This window comes from Aedes aegypti, chromosome 1 (genome assembly GCF_002204515.2).
Source record: "Aedes aegypti strain LVP_AGWG chromosome 1, AaegL5.0 Primary Assembly, whole genome shotgun sequence".
NCBI lineage: Eukaryota > Metazoa > Arthropoda > Insecta > Diptera > Culicidae > Aedes > Aedes aegypti.
Window position 1 is genome coordinate 37,731,531 of NC_035107.1, and position 22,612 is coordinate 37,754,142.

At 40.1% G+C, this 22,612-nt stretch overlaps 1 protein-coding gene across 1 annotated transcript in view; it reads right to left on the bottom strand.

The window, feature by feature from the left end:
• Positions 1-13,116: 13,116 nt before the first annotated feature.
• LOC5563768 (death-associated protein kinase related) overlaps positions 13,117-22,612 on the bottom strand; it is a 470,683-nt gene continuing 461,187 nt past the window's right edge. Inside the window, exon 6 of the mRNA XM_021839425.1 lies at positions 13,117-14,507. Coding sequence (XP_021695117.1) covers positions 13,712-14,507 — 796 coding nt within the window. The 3' untranslated portion in view covers positions 13,117-13,711. The remainder of the gene's footprint in view (positions 14,508-22,612) is intronic.

Consider the following 22,612-nt stretch of genomic DNA (forward strand, 5'->3'; position numbering starts at 1 on the left):
GAAACTGGATTCACAGAACATAACTGGAATGTATGAAACAGTTTATTTAAATGGTGTCTTTATATTGCCTTGTCAATAGTCGATTGTTTGGAGGAGAACCCTTCAACAGTTCATCAAACATTTCATAAAAAATCATCAATTCGGCAATATTCTTCACCGTATCTACCGAGGTCTGTGTTCAGAATTTTTATAAAGGTCAATGGGCGACCTCTGGCGATTTTTCTTTGCAAAAGTAAGTTTCCCCATAGTAAATCCCATACAAACTTTGAACGGCTGGTGCTAAAATATAGTTTCTCCGATCAAGCTGAAATTTTGCACAGTTGTTATGGGACCTAAATGCAATCCAAAAAATGAACTGGAGCGAGAATCTAATTTTTGTCCCACACTACCCAAGTAACCATGCTGCTCAAGCTGCAATTTATGCATATAAACGGTGTATATGAAGCTAGCATTACTATATATGTACAATTAAAGTTGATTTAAAGTGGGAAAAGGCCCCACTAGAGCTATATTGAAGTTATAGCTTATAACATTAATTCGACATTTGTGGGGCCCTTTCCCACTTGAAATCAACTTTAATTGTACATATATAGTAATGCTAGCTTTATATACACCGTTATATGCATAAATTGCAGCTTGAGCAGCATGGTTACTTGGGATTGTGCTCATCCCACCCCATTGACCAAACCGCCCCGACTAACCCTAAAGGAATTAGAAAAAAAAAAGAAAAATACTTGAGAAATCTTGAAAGTATTACGGATGAATTTACGCAACAAACTTTATTATAATATTCATAAACCTTGTGTTTTTAAAGTTTTCCATTTGGTAGAATACAAAACCGGAGGAAAGACTAGAAAAATCCTGGAGAAATCTATAATGGAATCCGGAGACATTCTTTCGGGGGAATTTGTGACAAACTCGTTAGAGGAGTACTTTGAAAAATTATTTTAGGAAAGCCTGCCGAAATTTGGGAATTCTTTGAGGAAGAAATGTTGGGGGAATCATTCTTAGGAATCCTTGAATGAACTGTATGAGCTTGGTGCAGCCCAAGTCAATAACTGATCATTAGGATCTATTTTTGCGTGAAATTCGTAAATGAACTTTAATGGTCGCTTTCCAAATTTATGAATGCACTCGAAAAGTAGCTTCAATATCTGGAGGCCAAACGGTTTTACGGAAGTGCCTTTCAAACTTAGCAACCAGCATATAATCTCCATTGCACAAAACTAACTTTTGATTAGAAACCATTAATTTCTAGGAAAAATGGCAAAACTTTTCGAATTTCGATAGGTATTGACAGCATTATTTCAAACAATTTCTCTATGCTCTTTGCCATGGATGTTTTTTTTTTTTTTGAGTAATTGGACTAATAGGGAGCCGGATCCTATTCTTGGCACTTTATATTCACTTCGGCAGTGTTTTTTTTGGAAGGTACTGAGCTCATATTTGGCAACAATGTGCATTGTGTCGAAGTGTTTCACGTTGCAAAATTTCAGACAATTAGGCCGACGAAAACCCCCCATACCAAAGTAAATCATGGAAGTGCCCAAGTACACACTTAGATTAAATTACTGGGGTCGGTAACATTTTACTGGGTTTTGGAACTACCGAAAAAGTCAGTAAAATGAAAACTGTCGCCACGCGTAGGGCAAACGCTCCCATAGTGGAGGTAGCTCCAATAGTGGAGGTAGTGTGTTTTGGCATGTTTCGCGCTAATAAATGATTATGTGATATTTTTGTATTATGTACGATGCGAAAATGATACAAGTAATCGAATAATATTCATGAAATTTAACCGTAAAACTATTTTAAACAATTATTTTGCTTAATTTTTTTGCTCCTTTGCACCTATAGTAGTGCATCAGTACCCATAGTGGAGGGTCCCATAAGAAATCAATAGTTTGCGCCACTAAAGGAACCATCCTTAAAATATACCTCCACTAAAGGAACAGTGTTCCTATTATTGGTGCAAGGCTTTTTGCAGGGAAATTTCGAATGAATCGTGATTTTTATACATTTGAATGATAGGAGGATTTGAGATCTATCGAATGATACGTTAAAATCATATATTTTATGATCTTAACACCGTGTTTTAGCAGTTTTCCCTTAGGTGCACCACTAATGGTACACTTGCCCTAATTAAAAAGCAAATTTCACCATGTTTTATTTATTATCGATATATGATATAAAAAGAAAGCTCTCTGTAAAATTTAAGTGAAAAATCTCTGTTTTTAGATTTCTGACATATATATTTAGTTTACTGACTTTTTCGGTAGTTCCAAAACCCAGTTATTTTTACCGAACCGATTGAGTGTGTAGTGCTATTTGCATCAATACTGCTTTGAGCATATAAGTGCATCTTACTGCCGAATTTCAGAACATGTGGTCGACAAAAAAAACTATAACGAGGAGGACAAAATGTCCAAAAATACGTAAGTTCTCTTATTTATTAAAAAAAAATAAAATAATAGGTAATTTATGAGCTTTACAGAAATGTCCATTGAGACTAAGCTTGCGTACAAGTGTTCTCAGTCTCTGATTTCAACGAACATATGAAATCGTTTCAAAGCGTTTCATTCACTTTTGAGCAAAAGCTTTCATTACGGGAAGCTTGTTCGTGCTTCTTCAAAGCTCACCGAAAAGCTTCCATACAAGACTGAACGAATTGCACTCAAGATAGCATTGCACGCAATTCCGATTCAAATGACTCGTCAGATTGCAATCAACGTTCTCATGTTTGAGTGCCTTGCTGATTTAATCGCCTAATTGGCGATAATCGCTCGTCGGAAGCGTCATGCTAGCAATCCTGGATTTCACTTCCGGAACGTTTTCTTCAACCAGTCCGGAACAAAATGTCTCCCATACCGCTGGCATTTCTAATCGTGAGCTGTTTTGTAACATCTATAAGTATCAACGACCTGCCTCAGTGCATAGTCAACCTTATTTATCGCAATGAGGCCAAGTTCGCCTATCAAATCAATCTTTTTGGTCCTAATGGATCCACAGGTTCGAACTCGGACCTACTAGAAGCGGTTTTTCTCGCCAAAGATCCTCGGATAACGGTCAATTTGGTGCCGTATGGCGAGCTTCGGGACTTCAATCACCGTCAGTTGGTGATCTGGATTGTGAACACAATGCAATCATTCGAGGAAGGTTTCAAGGGTGTGATGGAAAAGAACGTCGAGTTCCGAGGGCACTTTGTACTAGTGCTGCGCGGGGACTTTATATGGCAGGCGATTCTACATCATTTCTGGGAGATTGGAGTCACGAATGTGATTATGTTTGTTGAAGAGGGTTCCGAAGGAGGTGTTTCCGTTGTGGGATACGAACCGTTTCAAGAGGATTGTTGTCGGTGCGTTGGTCCTAAAGTGATCGGTCGATGTGTGGCTGGAGTCTGCGACGAGGGAGTATTCGAAGCATTATTCGACAACTACGTCCGGAAGCTGCACGGATGTCCGCTGAGAATAGCTACGTTCACAAGGCTTCCGTTCATTGAGGTTGTTGAAGACAGAAAAAGGCGGCTGGTTCTTCGGGGAGTCGAAGGAGATATGCTGACGATCATTTCAAGAAGAATGAACTTCTCGATCCAGGTTAGAGTTCCCACGGGTGAAGATATTTGGGGTCACGTATATCCAAATGGATCCAGAACGGGTGCGGTAGGAATGGTGCTGGATAACAAAGTTGATGGCACAATAGGTGGATTCATACCGTATCCGCTGCTGATACAGCGAAACAGCGCTTCGATCGCATATTACATGACAGATTTCGTGTTTGTCGTTCCGGAGGAGTTGGCGAAGATGTCTTCGCTGAGTCAGTTTAGCAAACCTCTGGGGACATGGATTTGGATAGGCATGGCGGTGGTTGTCGGTACGGCATACTTAGTTATACTCATATTCAGTTGTCCGCTGGTGGGGTACTTCAACCATTCTCCAGCATTGACTCTGTATCGGACAACTATTGGGGATTCCCTCCCATCACTTCCAACAGGAAACTTCTTTCGATTCCTTATGTTTATGCTATTGTACTTCAACCTCATTATAAGGGAGAGCTACAAATGTTCTATGGTCAGTCACCTGACGGAGAAGAGACATCTAGTCGACATCAGCACGCTGCAAGCCATGATAGACGAAGGCTATCGCTTTGCCATCACTTACCCGTTGTACGATCTTCTGTTCAAGGACACACTCAAGCTCGACGGAACAGTAATCCTGCTCAAAGATGAAGAGTACAGCCGTGGATTGGTGCAGATCATCCGGGAACGGCGCCGCATTGCGTTAATTTCTATCCCGGAGGAGATCGTCGACTTCAACCACCAACATCCGAAGTGGGTCAACTTCCGGGTTTGCGGAGAGAGCCTTATGAGGTTTCACTTTAGTGTATATTTCCGACGATCGTCTCCGATGGTGCCCGAGTTTAATCGCTTGATTCAACGCATGCTATCCGGTGGGATGATAGCGAAATGGCATTCTTCTCTGATGAATCGTCGATATCAGACAACGACGCTGAATAACGAACCGCCCACAGTCCTCACCAACGGCCATCTCTTTAGCGGGTACATTTTTTGGGCCGTCGGTCTCGGGGTAGCCGCTTTAGTGTTTTCATTAGAGGTAGTTTCCATTCGAAGCGAAAGGATTCGGAAATTCCTCGATCAACTATAATCGTCAGGTACCAGAGAATCATATGGATGAGTAGACATCACCACACTCACAGCTTTCATTTCAACCACAACCCTTCAACAAAGCACATCGGATCACGTGATGGAAACTGTGGAGCTGTTCAAGATTCTGGGGAAACGCGTTACCAAGCTGCCGATTCCGCAGCAGGAAGAGATCATCGAGGCCGTGCTGGGAATGCTGGATCTGACGGAGCAGATGAATAAGAGCTCGGCCCTGGTGCCGTGTCAGCAAAGTGACCACCAGCAACAGTGGGAACCGGCCTTCAATCTGACCAAAAGTGTGTCCAGTTTTGTGCTGACAAATTGTGATGGCGGATTTCAGTTGAATGCAGCAACGCTCACCTCGTCGCCGTCGGATATTGTTTAGGTGTAAAATAAGTGAATGTGTATGCTCAATGGTTGAAGCGTGATTTTTTGGATTTAAGTGGCTAATTGGATTGTAGTTTTATAAGAAACCCAACCTCATCATATCAAGTGCAATAAATAATTTTAAGCCCTATGCAAACGGATTCACTTCCAAATATATCACATATTCATCGGGGCAAAGTTTACCTTGAGTGAGATTAACGTATTCTACAAATTCGAAGTGAACGTATTTCTAAGATGCTTTCCAATGTTGGCTGTGCAAGCACTTAGAATAAAATGGAATAGATTAATGCTTGTATGACCATAGTTTTCGAACATGGGGGCAACTTCACCGGTGGCCCAAGTCACTGGTTTGGTCCATGTTAAAAATTGGAGTTTGGTGTTGTAATTGATGTTCCAATTTTTTAATTTTATTTTATATGTACCAGTTTTCTGGTCTATTTTTTGGAACAGGCTAACTCTGGTCTATTTTTGGTCGAATTTGGACCAAGATTTGAGCTGTTCCAAATCTGGTTTGACACATGTTTGTTTACCAGTTCGGAATTTTCTCCCTGAAACAGCCAAGCTCGATTTCCTCCAGGTATTCCTCTGGGGTTTACTTTCAGACATTCGTCCGGGGATTTGCTGCAGGAATTGCTCCGAGGATTTGCTGCAGGGTATGTATTTTCTTTAGAAATTTCTCCACGGATTACATGCAGAAATTCCTCCGGGGATTTGTTCCAGGAATTTCTCTGGGGATTTCAGGCATTTTATCTCGAAACTCCTTCAGGGATTTTTTTTTTCAGAGAATTCATTCGGTGATTTCCTCTGAGATTTTTTCTGGGGAATTGAAGCAATAGTTTTTTTCGGGGATTTCGTCAAGGAATTCCTCAGGGGATTTCATTATGAAATTCCTTCAGATATTTTATCCATAAATTCCTTCAGGGATTTATTTAGAAATACATACGCGGATTTCCACCAGGAGTGTCCCTGAAGATTTGCATCAGGAAATTCCTCCGGAAATTTTCTCCACGCATTTCTCCGTGGATTTTCTCCAGAAGTTCCTCCAGAGATTTTTCCAAGAACTCATCCAGGGATTTCCTCCATGGATTCCCAAGGAGATTTTTTTTTTTTTTTTTTTTTTTGTCGGTAGCGATAGGGGTAGTACTGGCACTCTTAATCTGCCCTAAGCTCCTTCCCAGCATTTGCTTTTATAAGCCTCTATTGCGTTCATCACACAGACGTTCCTAAGCAATGTTGCTCAAATGGTCACTGTGTACCCTAGCAGCAATCAGCCCTTACCGTAGTTTTGCAGTCTAGTACTTCAGACTACTATCAAACTATGATAAGGCCTGAAATGCTACTAGAGTGGTTAAAGTGAAGAACGAAATAGTTTTATTAAAAGGTCCTCATTCCCCTTTTTATTTCATCACTCACTACCGTCACTTTTATTTTCGACACTATCACGTATTTCACCGATTATCACTCATCAACTTTCGTAATACACTTCAGATATACTTTCCATTATATCACTTTTCACATCACACCATTTTCATATAAATTCATTGTTATTAGCATTTACCATCTGTTAGCATTACTACGTAATTAAAAGATATTCAATTTAAATGTTTCATCATTTTTGTTGCTGTAGAGTCATTACTATTCAAACTAAAATTTAGCACTATCAACAAAGTTACAGTAAAACAAAATCACTTCGATCCATTTTTCTGCACTCGCTGTCATTATTAACACTTTTATCATGCATGTTTGAAGAACTTGGCAATAATGTTTATATTCAAAGAAATGATTATTAAATTAGTGAACTCTAATAATACATCATTATACATCATCATTATTATATTTCTAACAAAACTATCAGAATCACTTCCAATTTCATTTTCAAATTTTCATCACCATAGATTTTATTATAAACACACTATTAGCACCAACACAATCACTAAATTTAATAACAACAAGTGTTACGCGCAGTTCAACCAAACACCCATTCTTATGTTGCATTATAAAACGATTGATCACACGTTAGCTTCGAAACTTAACAACCATTACTGATTAGTACAAAGGATGTTACAGCTCGTGGTAAACGAACTGAACCATCAACAACCAGCACTGGTTTATAAGTAACTAATGAGCCCTGGCGGTCCCTCCGTTCGAAGAGGACCTGATAATATGCCGAAACATATTAACAGATCCTCCGCCTGAATGCAGCCGTTTCATGATAAATCATGAACCGTTAGAGGTGTGCCAAAGTATTGGGAAGGTGATATGTTTCACAGACGGGTATTATTATGGTGCACCTTCTACTTTGGCACCGTCAAACCCTGTGATCGTGGCCAGGGATTCCCAAGGAGATTTCCCATAGTAATTCCTCTGGGGATTTCGTCTTGAAATTCATTAAGAAATTAGATTTCCTCCAGAAGGTCTTCCAGGGATTTATCCGGGGATATCCCTAAGAACTCCTCCGATTATTTTCTCGGGGGATTTTTAATAGCAATTCCTCCGGGAATTTCATTCAGATATTCTTTCGGAGATTTCCTCCGGGGATTCCATTTAGAAATTTCTCCAGAAATTCCTCATTCAGAATATTAAGAATTTCATTCGGAGAATTCCAGGAGCCCAGGAATTTCTCTGGGGATTTGTATCAGGAATTTCTGCATGGAGAATTGACTCCAGGAGTTCCTCCGGGGATTTCATTATGAAATTCCTTCAGGAATTTTCCCCAGAAACTCCTTCGGGGATTTTTTCATCCGGAGATTTCTCTGGGGATTCGCACAAGTAATTTCTCCGTGGATTTCCTGCAGAAATTCCTCCGGGAATTTACCCCAGGAATTCCTTAGAGAATTCGCTCTAGGAATTATCTCTAGGAATTTCTCCGGAAAATTCCTCAGATATTCTTCCGAAAATATTTTCCAGGAATTTCTTTAGCGATTTCGTCCAAAAATTCTTCCGGGGGTTTACTCCAGGGAATTTCTCTAGGAATTCGTCTTGTCTCGAGTCGCGTTTCATGAACGTCGTGTTGTTCTTACGTTAGCACAAACCACACAAATGAATAGTCCTACGGGATTTCCTCTACAAATTCCTCCGGAGATTTCCTTCTGGAATTTTTCATGGGATTTCCAGGAATACCTGCGAGGATTTCTTACAAAAATTCACCGGGATGTCCTCTAGAAATTCCACCGGGAATTTATTCCATGAATTCATCCGGGGATATTCTTCAGGAATGTCTCTGGAGATTTCCACCAGGAATTTGTCCAGATATTTCTCCGAGGTTTTCCTCCACGGTTTTCTCATGGGAATTCCACCAGGAAATCCTCCGCAGATTTCCTCCACAAATGTCTGCAGGGATTTCTTGCAGTAATTCCTCCGGGATACTCTCCAGGAATGCCTCCGGAGATTTGCTCCAGAAATTTCTCCGGGATTTTCTCATGGAATGCTCCAGGAATTCATCCGGAGATTTCCTCCGGTGATTTTTTGTTTTCAAAAGATTCTCGTTAGTTTTCCTCCAGAGTTCCTCAATGAATTTCTTCAGAGTCTATCCAGGAATTCTTTAAGAATTCCTCTAGAACTTCTTCCGGAGTTCTATCACGAATTCTCTGAGAATTTTTGCCGAGAATTTCTTCTGAGCTTCGGAGCTACATCGGGAATTCCTTTTGATTTCACTCAAGAGTTACTTAGAAAAAATCTCTTCATTTCCTCTGGGAATTTCTCCAGAGTTCCTCATAAACATTCTCAATATTGCCTCCGGGAATTTATTCTAGATCTGCTCCGGAAATTCCTCCAGAATTCCTCGTGTAATTCCTCCGGATTTTCTTGAGTTCTTCCTGATTTCTTCCAGAAACGCCTCCGGAGTATTTTTAGAAATACATCCGGAGTTTCTCCAGGAACGCCTTCGGAGTTCCTACAAGAGTTGCACCAGAGCTCCACCAGGAATTCCTTTGGAGTTTCTCTAGGATTTTGTACAGAGTTGTTCCAGGAATTCCTTCAAAATTCATTCGGAGATTCACTGGTAATTCTTCCTGAGTTCTTCCAGCAATTCAGGTTTTTATCCACCATTTCCTTCGAAGACCTCCAGAACTCCAACGCAAATCCCTTTCCTTCATAGTGGCTTTTGAATTTTTTCCGTAGTTCTCTCAGGAATTTCTCCAGAGTTTTACCATTCCTTACGAGTTCCTCCAGGAATTCCTACAGACTTCCTCTGAGGAATCCCCCAGAGCTCTGCCGGGGATTCTTCCAGAGTTCCTGCGACAATTACTTCGGGCATTTCTTCGGAATCCCTGTAAGATTTGCTTCGGAGTTTCTTCAGGAATTCCTTCGGAGTTTCTCCAGGAATTCAGAGTTCTAGAAATTCCTTAGAATTTCCTCCATAGATCCAGCAGGAATTCTTCGGAGTTGCTCCAGAAATTCCTTGTAGTTCCTCCAAAAATTGCTTGGAGTTCCTCCAAGAATCCCTTTGAAGATCGTCCAGAAATTTCTGCAGAGTTCCTCCGGAATGTCCTCCATAGTTTCTTCAGGAATTTCTCCGGAGTTCTCGGAAAATAATTCAGCTAATCCTTCGGAGTTCCCCAAGGAGTTTTTTAGAGGTCCTCCAAGAATTTCTTCAGAGTATCACATGGATTTTCTTTGAAGTTTCTCTGGGAGTTCCTTCAGCATTCCTCCGAAGAATTTCTTTTCAATGGACGAAGAATATCCATGAAATTAGGTCGCAGCCAATTCAGTGTAGAGTTCCCAGTTTGTTGATCGGGGATTCCTCCTTCAAAAGGTCAGCTTTGAAGGAGTTAAGGAAAGCCAAAACGCATTCTTTCATAAGCCCATATGTTTGCTTGGGTTGATCATCAACACTAACAAAATAAAGTGAATGGCTGCAGGTAGAGACAGAGACGGCCCTCAATGCTTCGTACGGAGGTAATGCTTATTAACGTTGTGTTTGAAATTGTCGAAGAATTCGTTCATCCTGATCCTGAGAAGAAACATGGAGTATTTCGGTAGCTTTAGACAAAATCAAACCTAACTATGTGATCGATTATTTTGCATAATTTTACAATAAGTTCTATTTCTGCGACTCACTATTTAACATTCCAGTATTCTCATTCATGCTCACTTGACAGGCTGATGAGAGCGCGTTCGATTCCGATTTGTCTTTTTCGCTCGCCTGTCTTACTCACTTCAGCAAACACAACTACCTGACAATAACCCATTGTCGTAGGGCAACGCTTTCGTTTTGTCGTTGTGTTTGCCACCTCTCCACTTAAAAAGAGGACGATAGGCTATTGTGTATGATTAAAGACACGATTTTAATCTTAATAAAAACCGAAATAAGGTCAGTTGTTGAACTCAATTCGCAGTTGGTTTCCACTAACGGTAGGTCTTAAATAGTAATAATAATAATTGCGCAATAGGGTGCGGTAGGATTAAAAGTTCATAGTTCGTTAAAATAGTTGGTGATACACAGTTTGTCGATAAAACCTAGGTTAAAATCAAGAGTTAGATTTAATATGTACACGCTAGACTGAAAAAGTTGACTCAAAAAGGGGTTCTTATCCTAAGTAGTTTGTGTGTGTGTGTGGGTGTTTATCTAGATTTAAAAAAGTAAGAAAGGGAAATAAAAGACAACGAAAAGTAGAGTATGACAAACGAACAAATAAGTTAAAAGCGTTGTTTCAATTAATTATTTAAAAAACGTAACCTAGAAAAATCTAATTCGTTAGCGAATTTGTTTTGTAGCGCGGTTGACTTGTCGGGGGGTTTTTAGCAGAAAGAGTTTACTAATTTACATAGATTTCCCAGTGTTTTTTTTTCAATCCCTTTTTCTGGGAAACAAGATATTTACACTCACACATTCGCGCACGCTTTGTCTGTATTCCTCATTTAGTTTGATGTTTTTAATTGATTTATTTTCGTTAATCTAAGGCAGGCAGACGCTCTTCGATTTAAATATACGAATTCTAAACGTACATGCATTCTCACACACATTCTTGAAGGCGCTTTGAAGTAGATCAAATAGAGGGTTGGGTAATGCATTGTCTTCGATTCAAATATTTGGCCGCCATTTTTTGCTAGATTTTGTTTATCTATAAAAAGCACTTTGATTCCGCAGACGGATCACGGATGGAAATAACTTTTAGATTCTAAAGCGCAAGGGTTCGGTATAGTAAGAAGGCACCCACAGTTATATGGAGAAACCTTGCTGCTGAGCAGTCGATATAACGGAGATGTTGTATTTTGAGGTTATGGCATTGCCGATATGGGAAAGTATCGAATAAATTAAATGGCCGTAACCTCAAATTTTTACGATTTTTTCGAATGATTATAATTCTAAGGAAAAAATAAATAACGAAACATAACAATTTGCTCTTCGGAAACCGCTTGGAAGCGAAAGGAATGGTGACATCTGTTGGGCGAAAATTGAACTCGTCCTAGAATTCTGAACAAAACATTTGACATATTTCGCTGGAAAAGATAGAAACCTATTTTTGAAAACATATGTGGTCTATTAACCTCGAGCATCCACTCTGACCCCATCGTATGCTAGTAAAAGTATTCCATAGATCACCTAACGGTTCACGAAAATGTGGTTGTCCATTGGTCTATTTATTGATTAAAAATTTGTCTCAATTACGCAAACTTGTTCTGGAATGTTTTCGAGTGGATATACCATAAGGACGTCATTCACCGCTCATTGCATAATTTTAAAACATCTGACAAGTTTTCGCAATAAAAGTTATTAGCATGTATCAGTATACCAAAATGAATTGTATAAGAATGAAATTCATCTGATTTCATATTATATAGGGTGCCGGTACCAATGGTTGTATTGTACCAGTAGATTGGACTATGGAATAAAACGTTCATTTTTCGATAAAAACGTCATGTGTTATTTTTGGTGGAAAGATCGCTTCTAGTTTAGTTGATTCGCCAAATTTCAGCTTTTTATTCTATCAAAAAGGCATATAAATAATTAAGTTTACGCAACAAATTTGCACCAGTAGTAGCCGTCGTGTTCCAGTAGTGGATCAACGGATGGAAGCAGTTTTTAAAATGGATGTATAAAAATGAAGAAAAGTCCCAGAGATGATCTTTATGCTTCATTCGAAAGATATTAGTTGCTGTTCCGAGGGAAAAATGTTAAACCTATATTAAAATTAACTATTTTGTTTAAAATTCCTTGTATCATTCCCAAACGTCTACTACTGGAGCACTAGCGCAACTACTGGAACACGTGTACCAATAGTGGTTCAAGCGAATTTATGCTTAAAAAATAATTTATTAACTATTTTTATATTTTTCCCATAAAGTAGAGGTTGAAATCTGTCTGTTGCCGCAAAAAGATCTCTGTTAAGGCTTTCCGTTATAATGTAATGAATTTTTATAGCTTAGGTAGTCCACTAATGGCACCGGCACCCTATTATTAATAAAAAATAATTTCAGGCTGTTTGAGGCGGTAAATATGATTTTATCAATGATTTTATTGTGGCAGATCGAACAATGCTTCTTAGCTGCCACGGTTTAATATGTTGTCGTGCTATAGTACAAAGATAACAACCAGCAAATGAAAGTAAATTAATTCCAACTAGTACTGTATATAGGGCCTCATACTTATAGGATGAGCGTTGAATGGCGCCCTAAACATGTATTATTGACATACATATTATTCAGTACCATTATACATTTTTCACATTTTAATTTTTTTTTCCTACAAAAACAAATGTTTTAGCTTGCGTCTAGCACAAGAAGTTGTGGAAAAATTGAACATCCGATTTTCGACAGAATTTAACATGATGAAATCCTGTGAAATTAGTGGTGAATGGCGTCCTTACGGTACCGTTTTTGATAGTGGAGAATATGAAGAGAACAAAATACATAAGAATGACGTTTAGTATGATAACTTAAGCCTCCTCTTGCATACCATTGAAAACAAATTTTAGTCGTAGGACCTTCCCTAGAACACAATCTCTCTCCATCACCCGGAGCTGAATTGGCAGATCATAGTTGCCACTGATGTATGAATCAGTTAAAGCCCAGCCTACTGCGACATGATACAAATCAATGCGAAAACTTCTAATCATTGCTTTTTAACATGCAAACTTTGATGTTAAAAGATAGGGGACATCGTGGCACAGATTCGTCTCGAAGGAGTAGTTACAGTATGCCAACCGTGGCAAACCAATGTATTTCGTTAATTTCGTTCTGAAAATTAGCATTTCAAGTCCATTTACGCCTCCAAAGTCACCGACTCCCATCTGGGCTTCCATTTATTCATAGAAAGAAAGAAAAATATATCAATTCAAGCTACAAGTAGAAAAAGAGCAAAGAAAAAAAAAAAATAAAGAAAAGGGTTTCACCCTACTGATTGCGGGGAAAACCCCGCCCAAAAATACTACAAAAAATCCATCCGCAACTGCTTACTAATTAACATATGATACACGCACGCATAACAATCCCAACGATTCCGACTGTTTGAATTCTCGTATGCTTTTCCTCTTTCTATATCTCCACTTCTCTAGAACCGAGAAGTCTGACGACGAACTATAAGTACACACCGGGAGGGCACCGCATGGAACGAGACGCCTCTAGCGCCACCTTTCCCCGCCCGTTCCCCGTTTTAATAACTGTCCGCCAACGATGGACAAGGCACTACCGGCGCACCAGGGTTCGCCCGGTGCAGGGAAGCGGTTCTCAGCAGATGATGCCCTTGTCGCCGCCGCACGGCTGCAGTGTCTTCCGGCTGGCAACGGTGGCCACGGCCACGGCCAATCCGGCGGCGGTTGCCCCCGCTCCGGTCGTCTCCTCGCTGCACTTGAGGCAGCACAGCGTGGCAGCGGCCGCAGCGCAGAAGCCGTTCTCCATCGTGGGCAGGATGACCGCCGCGGAGTCGTTGTGCTGGTGCTGGTGGTGCTGATGTTGGAACTTTTGTACGTAAGCCTTGACCGATGGGGAGGTCGTCGTCGCCGCGGAGGATGTTACGACGACGTTATTGTTGTTGTTGTTGTTACTGTGGGTATTGTGGTGACTGTGATGGTGGTTGTGATTGTGATTGTGGTGGTGATGGTGGTTCTGGTGGTTCTCGGAAGGTGGCGCCTTGCGGCTAACCTTTGGAGTGGTGGGTGCGTCCGGGAAGAGCGAAACGGTCACGATTTCCACGACGCTGGTCAGCTGGGGTGGCTGCTGCTGCTGACTGCTGGGGCTTTGTACTAGAACGTTCTCTTTGTTGGTTTCAGCCTCGTCCTCGACCGGTTCCGAAGGTGCAGGGGAACCGGGGTCCGGTTTTCCCTCGGACGATTTGTACCCATTACTATGGCCATTGCTGAGCACGATTTCGATGGTCTGCTTGTGGATGTGACCGTTCGTGGTCGGGCAGGATTCCGATTCGATTTGGGCTGTGACGGAGGCGGACAAGGCTTCGCTGGTTCGGCAGATGCTGTCCTCCTTGAGCCATCGGTGTTCCAGGCAATCTTCGACTGTGGGACGCTCCCTGCGAATAGAAATTGCACGATTAATTTTCTGCCTGTGTTAAAATAGCTACGTTGTCTGTGATTGGGTTCATATTTACCATAATTTCATATCATAATGACTTTGCGATATTGAAATTATTATTATAATTTATTATAATAATAGGTATAGTTTACTATAGTTGCTTTTCGCCCTTGGCAAGTTCGCAAGGTGAAGAAAGAAAATTAATAAGATTTTCGATTTTTCAACTGTTTTTGAAAGGAAATTTAATTCAGATAAACTAGTTAGAGGGCTGCTTTATTACCCATTGATAAGTTGGGAGTTTTATTGCATGTTGGCTCTAGCTTAGAAAACATTGATTTCTTAATCCCTTGAACCAGGCCAGTCCAACATTTTCGGAATAGAAATAATATTGTGCGGCATGCCAAATTTATTAATGTTCAAGTATCATAAGTGTACCATTACCCCATTACACAGCTCCAGGTATCCTGCTCATACAGAAGAAAGATAAGATTGAACAAAGTAAATTTGAACATTTGTAAGTAGCCACTAGCCACTTCAAATCAACATAAAAAGGAATACCGTGGGCAATCTGTCTTGTACAGTCAATTCACCCTTGCCCGATCTTCTAAAATTCGATATGTCCACTAACTCGATGGTCCCTTCAATGTATCATATTTTTATTCCTCTATAAGTTGATAATTGTTTAGCCATCTTAGCATAGTTTAAACAGTTTCTAACTTTTCGAGATTCGTGATTTTTTTAAAGACATATGCTAATTATTTTCCAAAGCTTTGAAATATTATGACAAATAATAGAAAATAGCACTATTGTATTGTATATAGAGCACGTAAACCATAAAAAAAATTGTTGAGATCAATCCATCTTCTCTAAAACAGTTGAAAATGTTGCTAATTACTTTTTGAAACAGCTCTTAAATATATGTGACCAAGTCATTTCAAAGTGATAAAATTTAAAATTTGTGAAGACTGTTCAAAGAGTGTCATCTAGGTAAATGTATTAACAATTTTCACGTACAAATTATTAGATATGTGGTCTACTCCTTCCCTTCGAGTTAGGGAGGGTTTAATGTACTCAGGTCACCCTATATTTAAAACTCATTTCTTACAAAAAAAAAGTAGATGCTCCTTAAGGTGAAACAGTTTGGAATCAACTTCTAAGATCGCACTAAAACAAGGCACAAATCTCGCGAAAAAAGCATCCAACAACAGTGCACTTTTTATTTTGGCTTTGTGCACTAGCAGAAAGCTTAAAATAAGAAGATCAGAAACGATTGCCAGTTATTTCTCCAGTTTAGTGCTTTTGAAAACGTGAGTGGGGCACAAGTCGGCCATTGTGACGGCCATCTTCGAATTCCGAGATGTTTCACCTTAACATCCGGCTCAGTATTCTGGGATAAACTTGCCCAGAATTCGCCAGAATCTAGATTAGACCTGTTCATATTTAAAAAAAAAGTCTGGAAATCTACCGGTCAAGCAGTATTCGGAATTCTCATCCCAAGAACAATGTCTAGTCAAATTTTCAGCTTATTTGATAAAGATTTCAGTATGCTTCAAGTTGAAAATGTGTTTTTGGGCTTATTTCAAGGTTTGAAAAATCATAACTAGCATGTGGAAAACCAAAATCACTTGCTATTACCACCATTTGAAAGCTAATTCTATTCTGTTAAAGTTTGTCGAACAAGCTAATAAAATTAAATTGAGTTCTAACATTGTTTGATCCAAATTTGTTCTCCACAGTACCCAGAAATAACAGTTTTCTCAATATACATGGTATATAAAACATCCATGGACATTATTTGTTCAGGCCCTAATCAACGGGAATCAAATATAATACATTTATGAATTCATAGATCATCAACAGCTTACATGTTGCTTAACGCAATAAATTACAATAAATGCCCAAAGATCGAACACCGCATCGCAACCTGATGATAGTTAAATCATGCATGACACATGTACCGAAAACGAATAAATTGAACAAGTTTGCATTGCTTTTTCTTTCCGAGTGATGATTGTTTTGATCGCATTTCACTGATCATTTAGAACGATTTGAAAACAATCATCATCATCGCCTGAGAAAAGGCAGTGCTAACGTGTTCCTTTTTTGTATTCCTCGAAGCTCACGCTGGTGCTCTTGGCTCACCCACAGTGGATTTACAAATGTGCTTCGTAATTACCTATTTTTTACAATTTATTTTCGTAAGATAAATGGTAATTTTGAAACTTTAAGATACACATAGTCATCATGTCTGGAAATTAAAAATCCGAAATTATCATGCAGGCATGCGTTTCAGTGAAAACACTTCCCGAAAAAAAGAGATTTTCAAGAACTTCGAGATACAAACCTCAACCAAACTATGTTAAAACTTGCTTTAATCTTAAACCTTGTTTGGCAAAAGTTCGTAGAATTGGATAAACTACTATGTAGAGGTATGTCCGATAAATTTTGATGTTATGTTCGGTAGTTATGATTTTTTAAAGCTTGAAAATAGCCCAAAAACACATAATTGATTTGAAGCACACGTAAATTTACACTAAATTGAGGTAAATTTTGGCCAGAAGTTCATTTCGCAATGAAAAATCAAAGTATTGGTTGACTGGGGAGTTTCCAGACAATTTTTGAAAATATGAATAGGTCAAATCTAGATCAACATTCTTTTCAAAATCCTGTCGTCGATTCAGTGATGTCAAGGATGTTATAAAATCCATCACATAATCCTAACCAATAACAGCATATGATTGTGTCGGAATCCCGCCTCGAATAATAAGAAAATCTTGCCCATGATTTCATTATAATTATGTGTTGCATTATGTAAACTTTCTGATGTTATGTTTATTCTGAAGATTTCGTGAGAATCTTTTTCATTCATAATTATGTGAAATTGTGCCTAGAATTCCATTGGAATATTGCCCAAGTTAACCGTTCCTTACCCATGGTAGCACAGGTGATCCACCAATTTTCAACAAACACTGGCTAAATCGAACTGGTATGATTAGCTAAATAGGATTTTTTTTCTTTATTTTAGAGTTTTTTTTACTTACAGTAAGCTTAACACTTGTCAGGAGAGGTCACCGGAATGGTGCCTCAAAAAGTAGAAGAGGAACCTTATGGGGTGCCCTTTCGAGCCCAACCAAGGGGTCTCGCCAAACATGCGGTAAATCTATTTTCGCTGACTCGCAGTAGTCACGTCGTTGTTATATATGTAACACCTACAGACAGTCTTAATTTGAAATATCCGAATTGAAAATGCTCGCCGCATAATGCAAAACCTCCCTATTTTGAACTAATTTGATAACCTAATTGCGTGTTGCTGCCGAGATTGGCGGTGGACATCTACCTAGTAAACTGCCCTTAAACGCATATTTGTCCCATGTGAATAGAAAATTCAGCAAACATGGGACTGACATGCGTTTATGGGTAGTAAAGTTCATATTCAGAAACTCAATAAAGCTGCAAAACCAAGATAAAGTGGCTCTTGGTTAATGACATGGAGTGTTGGCTCAGATTTGTTCGTACAGGTTGATAGGTTTTAGGAATCCTATCAAAGTTGACACGGTGGTCGCATCGTTTCCAAAGGGTTGCTTCCCGAAATCAGTGTTGTGAGAAACTCAATTTCTCATAACTCACGCTTGAGATTCATCATGCGTGAGTTGTCAATCACGCAACTCAGCAGTCAAAAAATCATGGATGAGTTGGCTCACCTATTGAACTCATTGTCTCGTATTTCCACAGTTAACTCACACATGGCAATAATTTCTTGTTAGTCTGGTAAAATTATAGTAATTCTTTCTAACGTAAACGTATTCGGGTTTCATGAGTTTTTGCCGGGTTTTTCGATTGAATCATTTTTTACGGTTTGAGTTGATTGAGTGATTTTGCATCAAAATCTCAAACGTGAGATTTACGAAGTAGATCTCTAATGAGTTTGCTCGCACGAGAGAGCGTATTGATTGATATTTGAGTGTGAGTGTGGACCACGTCCATCCATGTTATGTGAAACCCGCGTATGCCCGGTTCTCAAACGGGAGATGACTCGTTAATCGTGGAGAACAGGACAATCGGCCCAATTTTCAGTTGAAATCTTGATTTTCCGTAGGTGCGGAGAGTAAGATTGAGTCCATTCAGTACCCCTTACGTTCTTGAAGGATTTCGAAAGCCAACTTTTGACGTCGTCGAAAGGAACCATTTCTTCGAAACGCAGAGAAGAACTACCAAAACCGGCAAGGTTATCGGGGCAGCTACATTTCCGGGTATCGCACAATGTCCGGGAATCCATGCGTAGATTGTCCTGTCGTCTACAGATGTTTTTTCGGTAATAACGGTAGCTTCTCTTCAGACAGCCGTGTAAATGAAAAAGCGGAAGGGAAGAAAACCTGCTTCGACGTAGTTTGAGCCAGCCGGAGTAGATGGGGGTAACACTGATATTATACGTATGTACCCGTGGTATACGGGAGCGAGGGTGCTAACGAGTCGGTCTAACACTGCAAGTGAGTTCCAATCCGTATGTTAGCCTGGTATCAATTACGACTGGCGCAACCCGGAAACGCTCTTCCAGATTGTTCGTTGGGAGCGTGGGATGATCCGAATAATGTTAAGGCGGGTTTGACAACTCTGTTTCACCGAATCATAGTGATGCCGGCAGGTGAGCCCTTGGTCAACAGTGACTCCAATCACCTTGACGGTTTTTTGTTAGCAATAACTGACCACTATTGGGACGGGGTTTCGATGGTTAGTGTAACACTCGTAACATCTAACACTTTTCGATGCGGGCAGCTCGAAGCCGACTGAATACCGCGTTGACAGCTGCTTGGGTTTTGGTTCTGACAACTGCACGGAGAAAATGAAGTACTCAAAAGTGAGTTCATTCCCCTCAATTCCAGGGGTTCGTGCGTTAACCTAATTTTGAGTAGATGGGGTAGAAGTTGTTTTCATTTGCAGCCATGCGAAAAAATACCTACTGGCTAAGTTCTTTTCACTCAATCGGCAGATCAAATAACTCAACTTCCAGTACTGTGCCACTTACTCAAATTTGAGGTAACGCACTAAGGTTCGGTTTTTGGGTTGTTTTGCTCTTCGCTCTCTGACAACAATAGAAGGAGCGAATGAAATAGGGAGAGAAAAATAACTCAAAAGTAAGTTAAAAAATACTCAAATATGGGTTTTCCGTTTTCTCCGTGTGGTGTTTTCCCGCAAACGACAAAAAGGATATCGTCTGCGTATACAAATATATAGTACGTTCATTGCCACCAGAAATAAGGTGACAGCTATCAGGAAACCCTGTGGAACGGCGATCTCTTCCTAATATGAGTCAAATAGGAAGTCGCCAACAAGTACTCGGATGGAACGATGTTGTAGAAAATTCTGAACGAAACGCATGATGTGCCCCGATAAATTGAACTAGTTGACGGAGCATTGGAGCAGGTAAAAGTCCCGCGCTCTTCTCTAAAGACATGTTGTCTATGATCCAAGAGGTCATGAGATTTCAGGAACTGTTTCAGTCGACGTATCAGCATCCGCTCCATCACCTTTGACATGCAACCCGTAAGCGCAACTGGCCGGAATTTTGAAGGGTCACGGAAGTTACTGTTGGTCTTCGGTATGGGGATGATAAGGCTTTCACTTCATTTCACTTCTGATGGAAAAGAGTCCGTGAGTCATTGCTTGTTGATGAGATCCAAGAGTTGTAGTTTTCCGACAGAAGGAAGATTTTTTTATCAGAGTGGATATGCCATCTGATTTGCCGTTATTTGATTGCGACAATTAGCTTCCTGAGAGTGAATGTGTTGTTGTTGATGTTGGTGAAGAGATGTTGGCTTGAAGCTGTCCAAAAAATGTTCCCAGCTGGCACGCTTAGCATCAGCAATTATCCTTTTAGTATCGCCGCCGATGTAGGGTCAGTGCATTCCCCTTGTTATGGCGGCCAATGGGAATACGCTCAACCGCGCGTATAGCTTTCCTCTTAGATTTAACTGCTTTCCTGTTGTCGTCCGTCCACCAGTTTAGAGCCTTCCTGCCAGGTCTGTTGCTTGTACGAGGTAAGGATGATCCCGCATTGTGGATCACTTTTTTAATAAGGATTGGAATAAACTTATACGCTTGCTTGTCTCATTAAACATCGAAATAAGTGACACAATGGTCAAACCACAGACAAACAGACGTAACTCTTTGAACAAATCTTGATCAAAATCATAGTCACGTACGCTCAATGCTAAAATCACCGTGTTTGGCCGACAGGCCAACAGATTGCGGTAGTGCATGAACGTCAAACACGAATAAAAATGATGTGACCGCTAAAACGATGGTCGATAGACAATAATAAGAGTGTGACGTCTATTAAGAGTTAGTGTAACCTGTGAGAATACTGTTTAGCAAATTCAAGAAATTTGGCTCAAAATTCTATCAGAAATCCGATCGAAATTCTGGGCAAACCTTTCCATGGAAATCATGTGTAGTATTTTGTGAGAATGCTGCCCAAGATTTTGTAAGAAATCTGTCTGATTTTTGTGAAAACCCCGTTCTATGATTATACGTGGATCCCTTCCAGGATCTACGAATGACATAGTGAGATTTTGTTTATCTATTCAGATTGTTTTGTTCAATTTGATAGAAATTTAGTTTTGTCTACCAAATAATTTAGAAAATCATGCGAGAGCAATTGTTTTGTAATATAATTAAAATTAAACATATCATTGAAAAATAAATCCCATTACACATTTCAAAATAGGCTAGACTTACGTGTAGAAAATACAAAACTGGATAAAAAATTGTATGCTCAAACTTCGAGGCTAAGTAGCCCATCATTTGTTTTGGTAGTCATGTACAGGGTTGGGAAAAATCTGAAATTCATTCTACAGTAGCGAAACAAAGCCAATCGCAGTCAGCGAAGCCAGTGAAACTCACGCCTACCGCTGCTGTAGGCAAAGAGGCTTGAAAATCGCAAAACACCCGTTGCTAAGGGCAACCCAAAATTACTGTAGAAAAATGTTCTATTTCCCGCTGCATTTCCCGCATTTAGAGCCTTCAATGACACTCACGATTTAGAAAATTCATTCACCCAACATAGGCTACTTGATGAGATTCACGTTTTTGAACTACTGTACTGGGAAAGTCACGTGATTTTCGCGAAATTCAAGCATACTACTATTACCATTCCCAGCACTGGTCATGTAGACTTTGCAGTCCGCTATTTCAAAGTAATAAGAAACAATTTGGGGCCCAGATAGCCGTAGCGGTAAACGCGCAGCTATTCAGCAGGACCAAGCTGAGGGTCGTGGGTTCGAATCCCACCGGTCGAGGATCTTTTCGAGTTGGAAATTTTCTCGACTTCCCAGGGCATAGAGTATCTTCGTACCTGCCACACGATATACACATGCAAAAATGGTCATTGGCATAGTAAGCTCTCAGTTAATAACTGTGGAAGTGCTCATAAGAACACTAAGCTGAGAAGCAGGCTCTGTCCCAGTGGGGACGTAACGCCAGAAAGAAGAAGAAGAAGAAGAAACAATTTGGTTGGTAAATGGCTGGGCATGGCGTACCATTGGTACCTCGCGTACCTGCAGGTATAAAATAGACCCCTTTGTGTGGTCCTTAGCCTCTTGCCCAGCAACTCCTATCCCTACCTCCTCGCGGTACTGGCCGGGGTACGAGTAACCTTAGGGAAGATCGGGTAGCCGACCCCGGTGGGAACTCTGGTCGTATGCTGACAGGGAAGGGGGGGTTTGCTTTTGCTTCTGCAAACCTGGAGCGTCTGTACTCCATGTTAGGAGCGGCTCACAACAGCGTCTTCCCCATGTCAGGGGCGGCTGATGCAAATATTCATAATTTTCTAGTACATTTTTACAAAAAGTGATTTTATTGTACGTACATTCTGGTTATCTGGGTAAAGTTCAACTTTGCCAAAGACACTAGTCTTCTAACTAATTCAATCTTAAGTTATATGATTTCGAATTATGTGATGCTCATTAGCACCTCCTAGTGGCAGCATTTCAAACATATCAGATATGCTGAGTATTGCTTTTGGTCTGAAGAGCAGCTTAACCAGTAACTCCTGTTATATGATCTGCATTCGGAGATATATGAGTTTTAAATAAGCAACTTTTCCGA